General features: G+C 39.7%; 1 protein-coding gene across 1 annotated transcript in view; it reads right to left on the bottom strand.

Annotated features, from left to right (window-relative positions):
• AGBL3 (ATP/GTP binding protein like 3) overlaps positions 1-17,644 on the bottom strand; it is a 63,437-nt gene that overhangs the window by 19,450 nt on the left and 26,343 nt on the right. The window contains exons 9-13 of the mRNA XM_036246404.1: positions 16,224-16,350; positions 14,927-15,027; positions 14,600-14,712; positions 13,790-13,856; positions 6,306-6,392 (exon numbers count right to left, since the gene is read on the bottom strand). Coding sequence (XP_036102297.1) covers positions 6,306-6,392; positions 13,790-13,856; positions 14,600-14,712; positions 14,927-15,027; positions 16,224-16,350 — 495 coding nt within the window. The remainder of the gene's footprint in view (positions 1-6,305; positions 6,393-13,789; positions 13,857-14,599; positions 14,713-14,926; positions 15,028-16,223; positions 16,351-17,644) is intronic.

Genomic DNA, 17,644 nt, shown 5'->3' with positions numbered 1-17,644 from the left:
GGGCCTCAGGGAATTACAACCATCAATTTGGAATATAAGAAAGCAAAATCTACCCAGTTGGAACAGCAAAAATAAAAAAAAATAAAAAAATAAAAAATGAGGACAGTGTAAGGAGCTTCTGCGACAACTTCAGGCATACCAACATTTGCATCACGGGGGTGCCAGAAGGAGAAGAGAGAGAGAGCCAGAAATTGAAAACCTATTTGAAAAATAATGACAGAAAACTTCCCTAACTTGGCAAAGGAAACAGACATACAAATCCAGGAAGCACAGAGAGTCCCAAACAAGATGAACCCAAAGAGGTCCACACCAAGACACATCATCATCAAAATGCCAAAGGTTAAAGACAAAGAGAGAATCTTAAAAGCAGCAAGAGAAAAGTAGTTAGTTACCTATAAGGGAGTTCCCATAAGAATGTCAGCTGATTTCTCAAAACAAAATTTGCAGGCCAGAAAGGAGTGGTAAGAGATATTCAAGATGGTGAAAAGCAATGACCTACAACCAAGATTATTCTACCTGCAAAGCTATCATTTAGAATCAATGGACATATAGTTTTCTAGACAAGAAAAATGCTAAAGGAGTTCATCACCACCAAACCAGTATTATATGAAATGTAATACTTCTTAAAGGAAAAGAACAAAAATATGAACAATAAAATGGCAATAAATACATATCTATCAACAATTGAATCTACAAACAAAATGAGCACGCAGAACAGAAACAGACTCGTAGATACAGAGAACTTTTTGTTGCTTGCCAGATGAGAGAGCGTTGGGAAAATGGGTGAAAAAGATGAAGGAATTAAGAAGTACACATTGGTTGTTAGACTGATGAACCTCAAAGGGAAGGGGTGGGGAGGGCAGGAAGAGATAAACCAAAGAACTTCTATGCATATATGCATAACCAATGGATACTGACAACAGTTTGGAGAAGGCAGGAGGGGAGTGGAATTGGAGAGGAGGGGGTCAATGAGGGGAAAAAAAGGAGGAGGCATCTGTAATACATTCAATAATAAAGTTAAAAAAAAAGATGTAATGCATGTCAACGTATGATAAAAAGTAGAGTACAATATAGAGTTAAAAGCTAAAATAAAATCCCTTTGTAGATAAAATTGATTGGCAGCAAAATTTTAAAAAATTGATATAATCGCTATGAAAATGGAAGAAAATGTAAAAACCAAAAGATTATTGAAGGGAGAAGAAAAGGAAAATATTCTAGAAAAAAATTACACAATGTCAAAAGTAGCAATATTATATAATCACTAGATTTGGAGAGACAGGGGTAAAGTTCGGCTGAAGATGATCACTGATAAGACTTGTTCTAATGAACTCTAAATGTCTGTCATTTTTAGCCCTCTTCCCTTGATTGAAATGATAATAAACTGTGAACCATAGTAAACTAGTACATGTGTCCCACAGAAAATCACCAGGCCAATGTCCTTATGAATGTGATCTACACATTTTAGCCACAATAATGTATAATTGTTTGTGCTGGAAGTCTTCAAAATGAATTATAAATGTGTCCTGGTAGGAAATGAAGTTAACTAAAATATTTTTTTAAATTTACTACTATTATTTTGGGATGTATTGATGTCTTACAAGCAAACCATTAAAATAAATAGTTTAAGAGCATGAATTTAAGTGTTCACCTCAGTGAGTTTTGCTCCTTTTGTCAAAAATTACTAGAAAATAAATTTCAGGATCAATGACTAAGAACTCCTATTAGCTTATGGGCACTTTTAGAATATATGGAACATTCTGCAATGACCAAAGGACGAGATTGTTTTTTCCATTTGAAAAATCCAACATTATATGTAGATTATAATTTCATAACAAATTTTAAAGCTCCAATCAAGAAAGAGTAAAAAAATAGATATTTAACATAAAGGAATTTATTATATTTTACATGAAATATAGCTTGGATAGATGTGGATATGTTTATGAGAACTAAATAAATGTGTCTCAAAGATCTACATACAAAAAAATAAAAAACAAATCCCCAAACAAATGTACTTTGGTTCAGGTTCTATAAATGACTTAACACATTAAGATCAATTAGAGAGTTTGTTTGCCAAAAAAATTGAAATACAATCTTGGCGCTCCCCCAAGTATACTCACATTGCGTACTTTACAAACAGAAAATCAGATAGCAATGTCAAAATATATGGTATTACTGTAACAATATGCTTTAAAGAATAGAACTTTTTTTATTTTTTATTATTAATCCTCACCCAAGGACATTTTCCCATTTTTTGTTCAGATAGTGGGAGAGAGAGAGAGGAAGAGACAGAGTGAGAGAAACATTGACGTGAAAGGGACACATCGAGTGGCCTCCACCCTCACGACCAACCAGGGCCGGGGACAAACCGCAACCCACGCGCCCTTAGCGGGAACCGAACCTGGGTCTCTCTGGACCGCAGGCCGACGCTCTAACCGCTGAGCCAAACCAGCCAGGGCAGAACTAAACTTTTTAAATGAGAAATATTAACACAGAAGAGTGCACACACAAAAGAGTGCATGCATATTGGTAAAATCTGAATAATCTCTGGGTTATATCAATGTCAATTTCATGGTGTTGATAATAATGAATGCAAGATGTGATTATTGGGGAAGGAGAAGTAAAGGGTGTGTGTGTGTGTGTACACACTTTTTTTTTTTTTTTTTTTACAACTCCTGTGACTCTATAATTATTTCGAAATAAAAAGTGAAAAAACCAGAATTATGGGAGGAAGGAAGAAAAATGATTTCCAAAGTTCTTGGGAAATCAGATTCTGTTAATTCCATCCATATTTGGCGATTGCAGTGTACTTGGTGTTTAATATGTGCTGAATAAACTTGTCACTGCTAACTTGAAATTTATGACTGGTGCTTGATCACTATTAATAACAGGAAATATTTGCAAAACAACTTCTAATATTTTTATTTGTTTGAATATTTGAGTAGAAATCTTTTCATCTTCTGAGCTTCTGAGTCTGGGACTCAGGTCTTCTCCAATTTCTGGGGTTTCTGCAGGTAACATGATATTTAAGGATTCTGAATGGATCCAAGGACGAAACCACTTTAATTGTCGATCTGTGTTTGTCAGGCTTATTTCCTAACTAGGCAAATCTACTGAACTCTGGATACCGATTGTCCTCCTCCTCCCCCTCCTCCTTTTATCCCTCTGGGTTTGTTACTTGTTTGTTTCTTTAGTGATGGGCTGGATTATTTTAGTGAAGCCCCTTATCCACCTGCAGTGTTAAGCTCTGATTTTGCTCCTCAGGGGTGCGGACTTGGGTACACCCTGGGATGGCAGCGGTTTTGGCAGGGTGGTCTTTGTCTCTTTTTCTGACCATAGCCAGCAATTAAGTTCCACTAATTTCTAGCCCACAGCATTACTGTTTCCAACAATGCCCAAGGCATATTGTTCTGCAGACCAATCCGATCAGATTTGTGCTCCTTTGAAGGCACAGTTCCTGAGGTCAGGGTTTGCGATTTGTTCTGACCCCAGAAGGGCTCCTCCCTGCTGTCTCTTTCCCCAGTTCCCTCTGGCAAACCAGCCAGCCTACAGTTTAGCTTGTATTTCCGATGAATCTACCAATCTCTTCCCAGTTGTCTTTTACCACTCTTCTACTGTTTTTGAGAATGCCCTTAAACTCGAATTTCTCCAGGATCTGGTGCAAATTAAGGCCCTTCTTTGGGAAAGAGATTAGGAGCTATCTATTTTATTTGGTTCTCCCTCAAGTCAAAATGTCTGGCCCGAGTGTCTCTGGAGCTGGGGGTGGGGACAGTGGCATTCTTCTCTTAGTGATACCCCACGTTAGGAGCCGACCTGTAGGTGGGAAGAGGGCAGTGGTCTTTGGTCTTCTCTATTTGCCTTGCCCAGCCAAGGCAAGGGTGATTTGGGCCAAATATATTCTCAGTGATGTAGCACCCAAGGTAGAATCTACTTCTCATGAAGGGGTCTGGGTAGAAGGAGGGACCCCTGTTGCTGGGCTGTGCTCACCTGGGATGTAGCTTTAGCTATAGGTAGCTAGAGGCAGGATAACCTTCCTGGGAAGACAGCCCTCTGACTGGTACCTGTGAGGAGAGGAGGCCCCGGGTCTGGGCTGCCCTAGTCTGGAGTGAAGTCTCAGTCTCATCGAGCTGGAGGGAGGAGGGAGGAGGGGGTGTTGATTCAAATGCCACAGGCTGTCACTGTTTTGGTTTGTTTTTCTTTTAAACCAAGTTGTAGATTTTCATAAATAGATGTTTCTTCATTTGCTGTATGCCCTTAGGACCATTTCCAGAGACTTCATTTTGTTGTTGTTGTTGTTATTTTAATTTTTAGAAATCCACATTGAGTCCTTTTGGCCAAATTAACAGTAACAGAATATACCAGTGTGTGGATGTTCTTTGTGAAGGGGGAAGGGGTATTGGGGTGACAAACAGGCAAGGTGTTTATAACAAATGAAGACTTATTATAAAAAGATCAGTGTATTTAAAACACCCCATTGGTTAGCCTGGCCGGTGTGGCTCAGTGGTCACTGGTTTGATTCCCGGTCTGGCCAATTGATGTTCTCTCTCATCTATGTTTCTATCTCTCTCTCTAAAAATCAGTAAAGAAAATAATATTTAAAAAAAATGCCCTGGCTGGTTTGGCTCAGTGGTTAGAGCGTTGGCCTGTGGTCCTGAGAGACCCGGGTTCGGTTCCTGCTAAGGGCATGTACCTCAGTTGCAGTTTGTCCCCGGCCCTGGTTGGTTGTGCAGGTGGCAGCCACTCGATGTGTTCCTTTCACATCGATGTTTCTCTCTCTCTCTCTGTTCCTCTCTCTCCCTCCCACTCTACCTGAACAAAAAAAGAAAAAAAAAAGCCCCATGCTTCAGTGTATTTTCCCTAATTGTGTCTGCTTGATTTGTCTTTAGCCCAACCTCATAGTAACCAGTGTATAATTCACTGTTTAAATCCTCCCCTCCCTTTTTTGGTGTAATAAACTATACCAAACATAAAATTTACCAGTTTAACCACTTCTTTTCTCCATTTATGTTCAGATAGAGTGGGGGAGAGAGAGAGAGAGAAACATTGATGTGAGAGAGACACGCTGACTGGTTGCCTCCTGCATGACCGGAATCGAACCTTGACTCTCTGGTCCGCGGGCTGACGCTCCAACCACTGAGCCACACCGGCCGGCCATTTCAACCATTTTGAAGTGTACAGTTCCGTGTCCTTAAGGACATTCACATTGCAGTGCGGCCATCACCACCACCCATCTCCAGACCTCGTTCGTCTTCCCAAACTGAAACTGTCCCCATTAAACACCAACTCCCCAGTCCTCCCTTGACCTTGACCAAAAGATAAGTAGCTGAATCCATTAGAAAGAATATTCTATGGTGTGTGTCTTCTTACAAATTAGAAGGAAATTACAAGAGTAACGTATATATTCAAACAACAGAGGCGTATGCAGTGAAAAGTGAAAGTGTCCCCATACCCTAGAGATAACCAATGGGTACTTTGGTGTGTAGTCTTCCAAACACTTTTGCATTTTTCCGAGCTGTGCATAAAGACGACCTCCCTCTCAGTGCAGCTGAAAAGCACCACAGCACTCAGGGGATGTACCCCGAGAACTGGGGCATGCCACATTCTCTGGCTTTCACTTACTTCCTCTCAGGATCCTGCCTTTTTTTTTTTTTTTTTTTTATCCTTACCTGAGGACATTTTTCCATTTTTTGTTCAGATAGAGTAGGAGGGAGGGAGGAGAAGAGAGAGAGAGAAACATAGACGCAAAAGGGACACATCGAGTGGCTGCCACCCACACAACCCAACCAGGGCTGGGGACAAACTGCAACCGTGGTACATGCCCTCAGCGGGAACCGAACCCGGGTCTCTCCGGACCGCAGGCTGATGCTCTAACTGTTGAACCAAACTGGCGCGGGTGGGATCCTGCCTTTTGACTTCTTTGTGGAAGAAGTCTTTGAACCTCCTTGTTTCAATGATTGTTGTTGTTGTTGTTTTGCTTTTTAATAATTTTCAGCTACGTTTGCTAGTGAGCTGGATCTGTAGAGCTCCCATCTGTCAGGTGGAAGCTGATCCCAGCACCATCTAATTCGTACTTTCGTATTCCCATTCAATTTTTCTTAGTTTTAATTATTTCTTGCTACCCTGGATGCATCTCTGTAAGATGCCTCAAATACTTTTCCAAGTCAGGTAAGCGTAAGTGAAATTTAATCATTAACTTTTCCTGAGGAAAAAGTTCAGGTATAGGAAATGTCAGAGGAAATAACTTGCTGTTCGTTCTCTTGCAATCACTTTTTCAGAAGCTGCTAACAACCAGCTCAATGAATACTTACCTCTCGCTCTTCTCTGGCATTCTGATAGCTCACTAGGGAGGAATTTCTTTCTTTCATTGTTTTCAGATGTTTTTTCTTGCTTTTTATCTATGTAAAAGAATCATATTTAAAACTGATATTTAATCAATACATCAGAGACGTTATATATGCAGACATAAAACTGTCTTGCGATGACTACTTGTAAAAAGATGAGTATTTTCCCATTCCTCCCACTAAGTACAGCTATAAACACTGGGTATGATATATATATATACATATATATATATATATATATATATATATATATAAAAAATATATATGGCTCTAAAGTATGACAAGAGAAGGCAAACCGGTGAAGGATTCGAGGAGCAGAGGGACAACATGACTGAGTAGTTTCCTGTTGCTTTTGTCTGTCTGTCTTAGCCTCATATACCCGCCTTAGAACCGGAGGAGCCAGCAACCCAGAAATAGCAATGAGTTCAGAAATAATGGCTGAAAACTTTCCAAATTTGATGAAAGACATGAATGTAAACATCCAAGAGATTCAATGAACTCCAAGCATGATGAAATAAAAAAACCCATACCAACTCCATATACGTTTTAGGATTATTTGTGCTAGTTCTGAGAAGACTGCCTTTGGTATTTTACGACGGATCACATTGAATCTGTAAATCAGTCTGTGTGGTATGATCATTTTAATGATGTTAATCAGACAGAGAAAGACAAATATCATAAGATTTAACTTATATGCAAGATCTAAAACAAAACAAAACAAGTGAACAAAGAAAACAAAACAAAAACAGATTCACAGAAACAGAGATCAAACTGATGATTGCCGGAGGGGAGGGTGTAGGAAGGATAAGTTGAAAGGTGAAGGGAAACACAGTCAATAACATTGTGATAGGTTTGCACGGTGACATTGTAAGGTATGTAAATGTTAAATCACTATGTTCTACACCTGAAACTAATATAATACCTAAATTATACCAACTATACCTAAATTAAAAAAAAAATCTTTTCAGTAAGAAAACGCACACCAAAACACATTCTCGTCAAACTTTCAAAGTCAAAGATACAAAGAGAATCTTGAAAGCAGCAAGAAGGAAGTAAGTTATTACATGCAAGGGATCCTCAATAAGGTCACTAGCAGATTTCCATCAGAAACGTTGGAGGCCAGAAGACAGCGTGCCAATAGTCGCGGTACTTAAAGGAAAAAAACCAAAACCAAAAACAGAGGGGCAGAACTGTCCTTCAGGAAGTAGAGAGAAATGAAGACATTCCCAGATACACAAAAGCTGAGGGTGTTCGTGACCGTTAGAACTGCTTTGCAAGAAATGTTCAATGGAGTTCTGCAAGGTGACATGAAAGGACACTAGACAGTGTAACCGAGTAGAAACTTCATTTCTTTACTACGACCTTTTTTGCTTTCCTTCCTTTTGAGTCACACTGGTCCCTCCCAGCACCCTGACTCACCTGCCTCTTTCCCTCTTGTACACTCACTCCCTTAATCATTAAGCCCTGAGGACAATGAGGTTCTGGCCAGCTAATTATCTGGGCAGATAATTTTAGGAACAAAGCCTCAGGTCTGTTGACCCCAGAGACAGAGTTTTGGTCAAACTAGAGATAACATCAAGGTCACAGTGGAGTTTCAGCTCCAGGCCATAAAATTGGTGAAATCAGACAAAGTGACGCCCTGGCTGACATCAGGACCAGATGCACTGATCAACTACTCCGTCCCCTATTGCTGACCAATCAGTAGAGACCATGACCCTGACTCCGTTCATCACCATGATTAATGATCTTCCCCTATACAATCCGTCCCTTGGAAGCCATCTGGAGCCAGGTCTTTCAGCATTAGCTCCCCTGTCCGTGGGCCACTTCCTGAAATAAACCCTTCCTTTCTTTGCTGCAAGCTCATGTTTGTGTCTTATTGGGCTTTGCAGGGAAACAGACCCCTATAGTCTGGTAATGACAGTAACTCGAAGGCAGGAGGAGAAATAAAGATCTCAATGCAGGTAAATACATGGGCAATTATAAAAGCTAGTGTCATTATAACAATAATTTCAAACTGTACTTTTTGTTTTCTACATGGTAAGTGACTAACATTTAAAGAAAAAAAAAAACCCACCATTATTAGGGGAAAAGCTAGTATTGTTATAACTCAGTGCCATTGCCCTAAACTCCCAGAGGCCTTCACGACAACCAAAGGGGTTGTCAGTTTACTCTTTTACTGAAGAACATTCTTCACTAACTAATCCCTAAGTAATCGCTAACCCTGGGGTAATAACTAACCCTTGAGTAATCCTGGGCGGCACCAGGGATAATCTATTGAAAACATCTTGACCTTTGGATGTCTGGGAAACTGAGTAACAGGTAATTAACTAACTGCTAAATTCCGCTTCTGTAACATGCTTGCTTACACGTAGCAACCCCCTTACAAAATCCTATAAAAAGGAGCCATTTTAGCTCTCCGGGGCCGCAGTTACTCCTGTGTGGGACATACTGCAGGCCTGCGGACTTAGCTCAATAAACTCCTTTTATTAAACCCCATCTCGGCGTCTGAGTTTGGTCGATCTCCTGGGTTACAACAGTATTACTGTAACTTTGGTTTCTAAGTCCAAATCTTGTTTTCTACATAATTTAAGAGATGAATATTGTAAAGGACAAACACATGCTATGTGAATGTATAGAAAGATTTTTTTCTTTAGGCAGACCTTACCCCCCGGATTTTAAGAGAATGGCAAGAACTAGCTGCTAGTTACTAGATAACCACTGCATTGTAGAGATAACCATTGCTTTCCGCAGATATCTGCTTCTGTATGTGCTTGCTTGCTCGCAAACCCTTAACCCAAATTCCGTAACAGGGGCTAAGACAACTGTATAAACAATCCTCCCACTGGGGCTAAGCTAACTATATAAGCAGCCCTCCCCCTGAGCTCGGGGCTGCTCTCTCCTCTGCGTAGGATGGGACAGTCGCCGCGCACTGATAAAGCTCTTAATTTGAACCCAGTTCGGAGTCTGAGTCTGGTCTGTCTCGTTGGTCTACAACAATACATTTAAAGAAAGGATTAGTGTATGTTTTTGGGCACACCATGTATAAAGACATAATTTTTGACATCAACAACCAAAAGGGGGGGTGTTGCAGATGTTTGGGAAGAGAATTTTTATTTGTCATTGAAGGTAAACTGGGATAAGTTAAAATTATAGTGTTATAACTTTAGGATGTTAAACGTAATCCCCATGGTAACCAAGAAAATACGTGTAGAATATACACGAAAGGAAATGAGAAAGAAATGTAAACATTTCACTACAAAAAGTCAACTAAACACAAATAAAGACAGTAATGCAGAATATGAGTGACAAAAATGCTGAAAGACATATAGAAAACAAATAGCAGAGCCAGAGATGTAAGTCCCTTTGTATCAGTAATTATTTTCATGTAAATGGATTAAACGTTCCAGGCAAAAGACAGATAAGGTATCGGCAGAATGGGTAAAAACACATGATCCAACTATTTGCTGTCTATAAACGCCTCAAAAGATCCCCATACACAAACAGGTTGAAAATGAAAGGATGGAAAAGATATTTCGTGCAAATAGTAACCAAAAGAGAACAGGGATAGTCATACTAATCAGACAAAATGGACTTTAAATTAAAAAATATTACAAGAGACAAAGAAGTGTGAAAGACATAAAATGTACCTAACAGACCTAGGTCACTGGACCCAGAGATTTGGAGGCAGAATGTTTGGAGTATGAGTTGCTTGTTGCTTGCTTCATTTGATAAGCTGCTACGAGAGAGAAATCAGCTCAAAAGAATATTTGGACAAAAGAACTGTATTGAGAGGGAAAACAGATAGCCCCCAATTTGAGAATTGGCTTCAACATCGCCTTAAGGCAAAGGTCAAATCAAAGTTAGGGCTTTTACGTTTGTGGTAGACAATGGCTAATACAGCCTCATTCACGCCTTTGATAACTCTCTCCCTTTGAGGGTGGGTTCTCAGCTCAACGGCCTGTAAGGAACTGAATCTTGTCAACAACCACGTGAGTGAACTTGAAAAAGGATCCTTCCTCAGTCAAGCCTTCATGTGGGACCACAGCCTGACCAGCACCTTCACCACGGCCTTTTGAGAGACCTCAGAGGCACCCAGCTAAGCCACTCCTGGATTTCTGACCTCCATAAGTATGTGATAATAAATGTTTGTTGCTTTAAGCGCTAATGTTTGGGGTAATTTTTCACTCAGCAATGGAACACCAATACAAGATCTGTCTAAATCCATTTGGTTTCTGTAATAAAACACCAGAGACTGGTGGCGTATAAATAACAGAAACTGAGTTCTCATCGTTCTGGAGGCTGGGAGGTTGGGCTCAGGGTGCCAGGGTGGTCAGGGGAGGGCTCTCTTTTGGGTTGTGGACTTCTTGTTGCATCCTCAAGAAAGGGCTAGGAAACTCTCTGGGGCCTGCTTTATTTTTATTTTTACTTTTTAAAAATAAGTCTTTATAGCTTTGTAGAGAGATAGAAACATTGATGTGAGAGAGATACATCCACTGGCTGCCTCCTGCATGCCCCCTACTGGGAATTGAGCCCCAAACCCGGGCATGTGCCCTGACAGGGAATCGAACCAGGACTTCTCAGTCCGTGGGTCAACACTCAATCCACTGAGCCACACCGGCCAGGCTCTGGGGCCTGTTTTATAAGCACTATTCCCACTCATGGGGGCTCTGCCTTTATGACCTAATCACCTCCCAAAGGCCCCCACTTTCTAGTACCATCATATTGGGCATTATAATTTCAATATGTGAATTTGGGGGTGGGGCAGAAATATTCAGACCATAGCCTTCTGCCCTTGTTACCCCTCAATTCATGTCATTCTGACCTGGGCCCCAAGGCCAAGGCGACTAGATTCCATTCTCACCGAGGCCCCTGACTCCATTTTTATCAGCAGTGGACCTTCCCCAGTATTTTTCCAATAATAAGTTAATTACCCCCAGAAGTAAAGAAACTTTGCCTAAGGTTATAGTTGACCTACGTGTTGGGACGTAACTTGCAGTTTCAGAAACTGAAAATCATGAGACCAGTGAGTAATGCTTATATTGACTTTTGTAATCGCTGTCACACCCACTATTGTATCAGTCCCCTGAGGGGGAGCCAAAAGGGAATGTGGCTTCTGTCTTTAAAGGCAGATGAGCAAGAACAATCGGGGCTGCTGATCTGGAGAGACTATGCCCCCTGCCCCCTGCAGCCCCCCGGGTGAATAAAGCCCTCCTTTCATTTACAGTTCGGCTGTGCGTTCCTGGTTGTCTCGCTGACACTTACAACACTTCTTACATTCATAATACATTCATTTTGTCTCAACAACCCCAAAAGTCTTAACTCATGCCAGCATCGACTCCAAAGTCCAAAGTCTCATCTCAGTATCATCTAAATCAGATATGGGTGAGACTCAACGTGTATCATTCATCCTGAGGCACAGTCCCTCTCCAGCTGTGAACCTATGAAACCAAGTAAGTTACATACTTGTAAAACACAATGGTGGGACAGGCACAGGACAGACATTCCCACTCCAAAAGGAAGAAAGAGGAAGGAAGGATGAGGGGACAGTTCCCAAGCAAGGTGGAAACCTAGCAAGGCAAAATTCAATGGGCTCTCAAGGCTCAAGAATACTCCTCTCTGGCTTCATGTTCTGGCTTCTGGCCCCACTGGGGTGGCAACATCACTTCTACAGCTTGGCAGGGTGCTGCTCATGCCTGTCTCTCTGTTGGGGTTCTACCTACGCCATAGTTCATGACTCCAGGTGGCTTACCTCCATGGTCTCTGTTGGAGGCTGCCTGTTAAAACCTAGGAGGCATGGTCCTGATAATCTCTTAGTTACCTTAGGGCCTTTTTCTTAAAGATTATTATCAAGAACGGCACAAACCCAAAATAGCTCTATGGTATCCTACTGTAAAATCCAAGAAATCTGACAGCCTTCCTTCATTCTGTCCTGTCTCTGTCCCCTTCGGTTCAAACGCAGTTTTCCTGCTGGGGTGGCTGATTAGTTCTGTGGTTCATGCCCACAGTAATCGCCGTGTAAAAGGGTTGGTCTTCCACACCCTACTGTTCTCTTCTGAACACACCTTTTCATTTTCTTGGTAATATGGACAGGCTGAGAATTTTCTAAATCTTTATGATCTGGTTCATTTTTGCTTAACAATTCCTTCTTCAATTCATTTATCACTTCTTGCATTTATTATTATTATTTTTTTTAGAGAGAAAAGTAAGAGAGAGAGAAACTGATGTGAGAGAGAAACATCGACAAGTTGCCCTCCCGTATGCGCCCAGACAGGGTATTGAACGCTCAACCTTTTGGTGTATGGGATGACACTCCAACCATCTGAGCCACCCAGCCCGGGCTCTCATCTTGCACTGTATTATAAGCAGTGAGGAGGAACCATGCCTCTCCTCCAACACTTTCCTTAGAACTCTCTTCAGCTAAATATTCAATTTTATCACTCACAAGTTCTACTTTCCACAAAACACTAGAGCACAAATACACTTCAGCCAAGTTCTCTGCCAGCAGATCACAACGACTGAGTTTTCTCTACTGACCAACAACATGTTCCTCATTTCTGCTTGAGACCCCATCAGAACCACCCTCACCAGTCCCATTTCTACCAACATCCTGCACACGATCCTTCATGTGTTCTCTACAGCTCTCCTCTCTTCTTTCTGAACTTGCACCAGAGTCGCCTTTAAAACCCCTCATGGCAATATCAGCGTTTTCTAGCCTGCACTTCAAAACTCGTCCAGCCTCCACCATCCCCCAGTTCCAAAGCCACGTCCACAGTGTTAAGTATTTGTCACAGCAGCACTGCACTCTCAGTATCAAGAGGGGACTGTCTTGGGCTGTCTTAGTCACCTCCAATAGCATACACTGGGGTGAGGGTTTCAACATTCGTATTTGGCAGGGGGCACAACATTCTGTACATGACACGGCCCGAAGTCCCTATTCCTTCTTCCTCCTGCTCCAGTCTCCTCCATAAGCTCTTACTACCATCTCACCCGTCATATATTTTACTTACTTATCTTTACATTTTATATCCACCAACTAGAATACAAGCTATGAAAGGGAAGGATTTCTGTCTTATTTTGTTCACTGCTCTATCCCTAGAGCATAGAGCTGGTGCCAATATAGCATTGTTAAATAAATGAATAAATGAATGTTGGACTAGCAATCAGGTGATGTATGTTATGTTACCAACTCCCCACTAACAAGTGGTGTGGCTTTTGTGAAATTATTTAATCTCTCTGGATAGTAACTGTTTTCATCTATAAAGTAAGACTATTAAGAAACCATAAGGTTAAACATTCTATGATTTAAAGATATAGTACGTAATCAGAAAAATCACTATTATTGCTATACAATAATTATACAATTGTAAACTTTTTTTTTTTTTGCCTGTTAGTCAAATAAGAGGAGTACCTATTTAGCATATCCATACCATAGGAGAAGTTTTCAGTCATACCTGAGAAGATGACTTGAGAAGGTAAGTCTGAGAGTCATTCGATTCTGAACTGTCAGAGCCTCGGCTACTACAAAAAATAATAAAATATTATTTTAACTTACAGAATGTTTTGGTGTCAGTTTAAAATGACAACTGTTACTTTCACATTTTTACCTTATCGGAATAGTAGAAATCGTTCTAATTATGAGAAGAATGTTTACAAAGGTGGTTTAGATATTTAGTAGTTCTAGGCATCTTAGGGTGTTAGAAGAAAAATGACTGAAATTGATTGGAACACAATAAATATAAACAAATCCGTGAGTTCAAAATGATACTCTCCATCTGCAAATAAACTTATTAGTCACCACTGGAGGTTACAGGGGCACTAACTCAAAGTCTGAACATTTATAAATAAAAGGGAAGAATCAAATATTTATTCTGCCTTTCCTATAGGAACTATACTAAAATTAGTACCTTTTTTCTTCCAACAACATTCCCTTAGTGCTGAATTTTGCACTTATTATTCACTAATTTAAGAGTATTTAATATGTAGCATCTTTCTAAATGTGTCAGTTTTCTGTAGGTAAAGACAGCATTAAAAACAATTTGAGTATGTCTTTCACATACAGTAGGTGCTCATTTGATATTACTTGACTAAATGAATAAATAAAGTCTCGATGAGGTCTGGCCAAAGTAATGTGCATGGGAAAAATTTTCCCCCACCTATAGTCAAGATTTGCAGTTGAGACTGACAATTATATCCTAGAATTATTATAAAGAACACAGTAAAACAGCACACCAAATTACATTATTCCCACCACCTTGACTTACCTAGACTCTAGATCCAATATAATTTCTTTCAGAGAAGTATCTGAATCATCAAGGACTTTTTCCAAGTTTACAGGTTTTTGCATTTCTTCTAATTCTTTTAGGCACCGATAATACTAAGGGGAAATTATACATGAGTTAATTATAAAATGACTTTATTTCATAATTAAATTGAATATTTATAGACACCTAGAACAATAGCTATTGACATCAGCTAGCAAAAAAGCCCTGAACACTGTTAGGATTATTAAAAGGAACAAACGGCCGTGAGCCCCTAGGAAGGTTATGTTACCTGGTAGACTGGAGTGTTAGCGAATGGACTTTGCTTACCTTAGTTCGGTCTGGATCACAATAGTCCAAGAGAGAATCACAAAAATGATATCCCATTGACTCCAGGTCTTTTATGTTGAAATGAGTGCCTCGTTTACTACCTGAAACATCAAGAAGTTAGTCTATCCTTAAGGATGACTTACTTTTTCTTAACAGGTACACCTAAGTTGTAAAACAGAGTATAAACAAAACATCTGATATGATTCCATATCCTATCTCTTGGATTTACTTTTCTGGGGCAGGTCATTTAACAGCGAATTGCTTTCTCTCATTCCCCCTCTACCACGTGGACCAACGATGACTTAACACAGATCAGTCTATGTTGTAAGCCAGAAGAAAACTCAACAAGAAAGTGAAGGAATACTTGGTTACCAGTTATAAACACCCTAACAATCACTTAAAGAAAAACGTGGGTAATGGTTTTAGTGTTTTCATCATCATTAATACTATTATATCAGCTTCAAGGTGCTTTAAAAACTAGCCATAAAGTACAGGTGTGGATGTCTAGCTTTCCTCTGAGTTGATACATTTTTCTAAAAATGTGACAATTATCTTAATATCTCTATATTAAGATAATATTCTAAGGATATGCTAGATGTGACTAGAAGATTTCTTCAATGGAACTACAGAACACTTTTATTTTTAGTTCAAGGAACCAAGAGCTTCTATTAAAATAGAAATTGACCAAAAACAAACAAAACACCAGTCTATTTGCCTTTCAAACAGTAAGTCCACTAAAAAATTCTATCCTGATATTTTAAGTATGAGTACTGCTTTTCTTGAAATCATTAGTCACCTGCAGGAACCCCTTCTAAAAACAAGCAATTAAGAATTAATTTATGAAACAACCAATTAAGTATTCTATCCACATGCTAACACTTCCTATTCTTAACACAGGGAAATGATGAGATGAGGTACAATAGTGGGAGTTTATTCATCCTATTAATAGAATTGATATCAATAGGTATCTGAGTGGGAAGAAAGTGCTATTAAATTGTCTACACTGTTGCACAGCCGGTGTGGCTCAGTGGTTGAGCGTCAACCCATGCACCAAGAGGTCGCCAGTTCAATTCCTGGTCAGGGCACGTGCCCAGGTTGTGGGCTCAAACCCCAGTGGGGGGCATGAAGAAGGCAGCCAATCGATGTTCTCTCTCATCGATGTTTCTCTCTCTCTCCCTCTCCCTTCCTTTCTCTAAAATCAATAAAAGAAAAAAAAATGTCTACTCTATTAGTCTTACATTAAAAATGCCTCTGGTTTAAAGCTCTGAAAGCCATCAATGAGAACACCCTGTCTTACCCAGAGTGGATCCACAAAAAGTGGCCTCCATGGTGAAGCTGTTCCTGATTCCCATTTTCCACATGACCACCCTTCCGGTCCCCTCTTTGCTCTTCTGAACATTAAACTTGCAAGCAGAGAATGAAAACTGGAGAGAAGCAAATGAACAAGACCCGTTGTTTTCATGACAACAATGTCTTTCTTAGGAAGTATGGTTAAAAATGGAAAAGTAGTTGTGCAAAAGCAGTAATTCTCTCTAAAGTTTCAGGAGCTGCTTTTATTTCCTAGTCAATGGAAATGACTCCTTTTAAGAATGACATATTTACATTTCTGAAAACTTTCAGATTTAAATTCCAGCAATAAATTATATATTTTTTTTTATCTCCACACAACATATACATTCAAAACCAGTCGAAAAATTCTTGATATTGTTGGGATAAGATTTTATATATCAAAAAAGTTCTAGAAGGGGCTTAAATATGTTTAGGAATGAAGATTACTGTTATAGATTTTCAGAATAGAATAAAATGCTTAATTTTCATATGAAAGAGCATTTGACAGCTGTCTGAAAAACTGTTGTAACATCGTATCTACAAAACTTTTTAGTTTATTTTTAAATTAACATATAATAAATAAACTTGACTATTACCCTTTGAGACAGCATGGAGGGACCTGGAGATGATTGTGCAAAACAAAATAAGCCAGTCAGGGAAAGACAAATATCACATGATCTCATGTGGAATCTAATGAACAAAATAAACTGATAAATAAAATAAAACCAGAGACATAGAAACATGGAACAGACTGACAAGTCTCAGAGGGAAGGGGCAGGTGCAGGGGGCAGAGATTAACCAAAGAACTTACATGCATTTCCCATGGACACACACAGTAAAGTGGTGAAGGCCTGGGGCTAGGTGGGAACTGGGTAGAGGAGGGCAATGGGGGGAAGGTGGGGGGGGGCATCTGTAATACTCTCAACAATAAAGGTAATTAAATAAAATAAATAAATTTGACTTTTTGTGTTTCATTCTATGAATTTTAACACATGTATATTTGTGTAACCAGTACCATAATCAGGATAGAAAACAATTCCATCACTTCTAATAAACTCCTTTATGCTGTCCCTTTGTAGTCACAAGTATTTCATTTATTTTGGAGCAAAAGTAAATGGTATTGTTTTTACTTTTAGTTTCCAATTGTTCATTGTGAGTATATAGAAATTAATGGGTTTTTGTGGGTTGACCTTGTATACTATAACCTTGCTAAATTCACTTATTAGTTCTAGCAGTATTTTGTGGGTTGCTTTGGATTTTCTCTGAACACAATCATGTCATTTTATTACTTCTTCCTTTCCAATCTCTCTGCCTTTTATTTTTCTTGCCTTATTGCAGTTGTTAGAACCTCCAAAAAAAGGCTGAACTGAAGGGGTAAGAGTGGATATC

Source organism: Molossus molossus, unplaced genomic scaffold (assembly GCF_014108415.1).
Source record: "Molossus molossus isolate mMolMol1 unplaced genomic scaffold, mMolMol1.p scaffold_m16_p_7, whole genome shotgun sequence".
Classification (NCBI taxonomy): Eukaryota; Metazoa; Chordata; class Mammalia; order Chiroptera; family Molossidae; genus Molossus; species Molossus molossus.
Note: the sequence above shows the minus strand (reverse complement) of the source record. Positions and strands in the feature narration are given on the sequence as shown.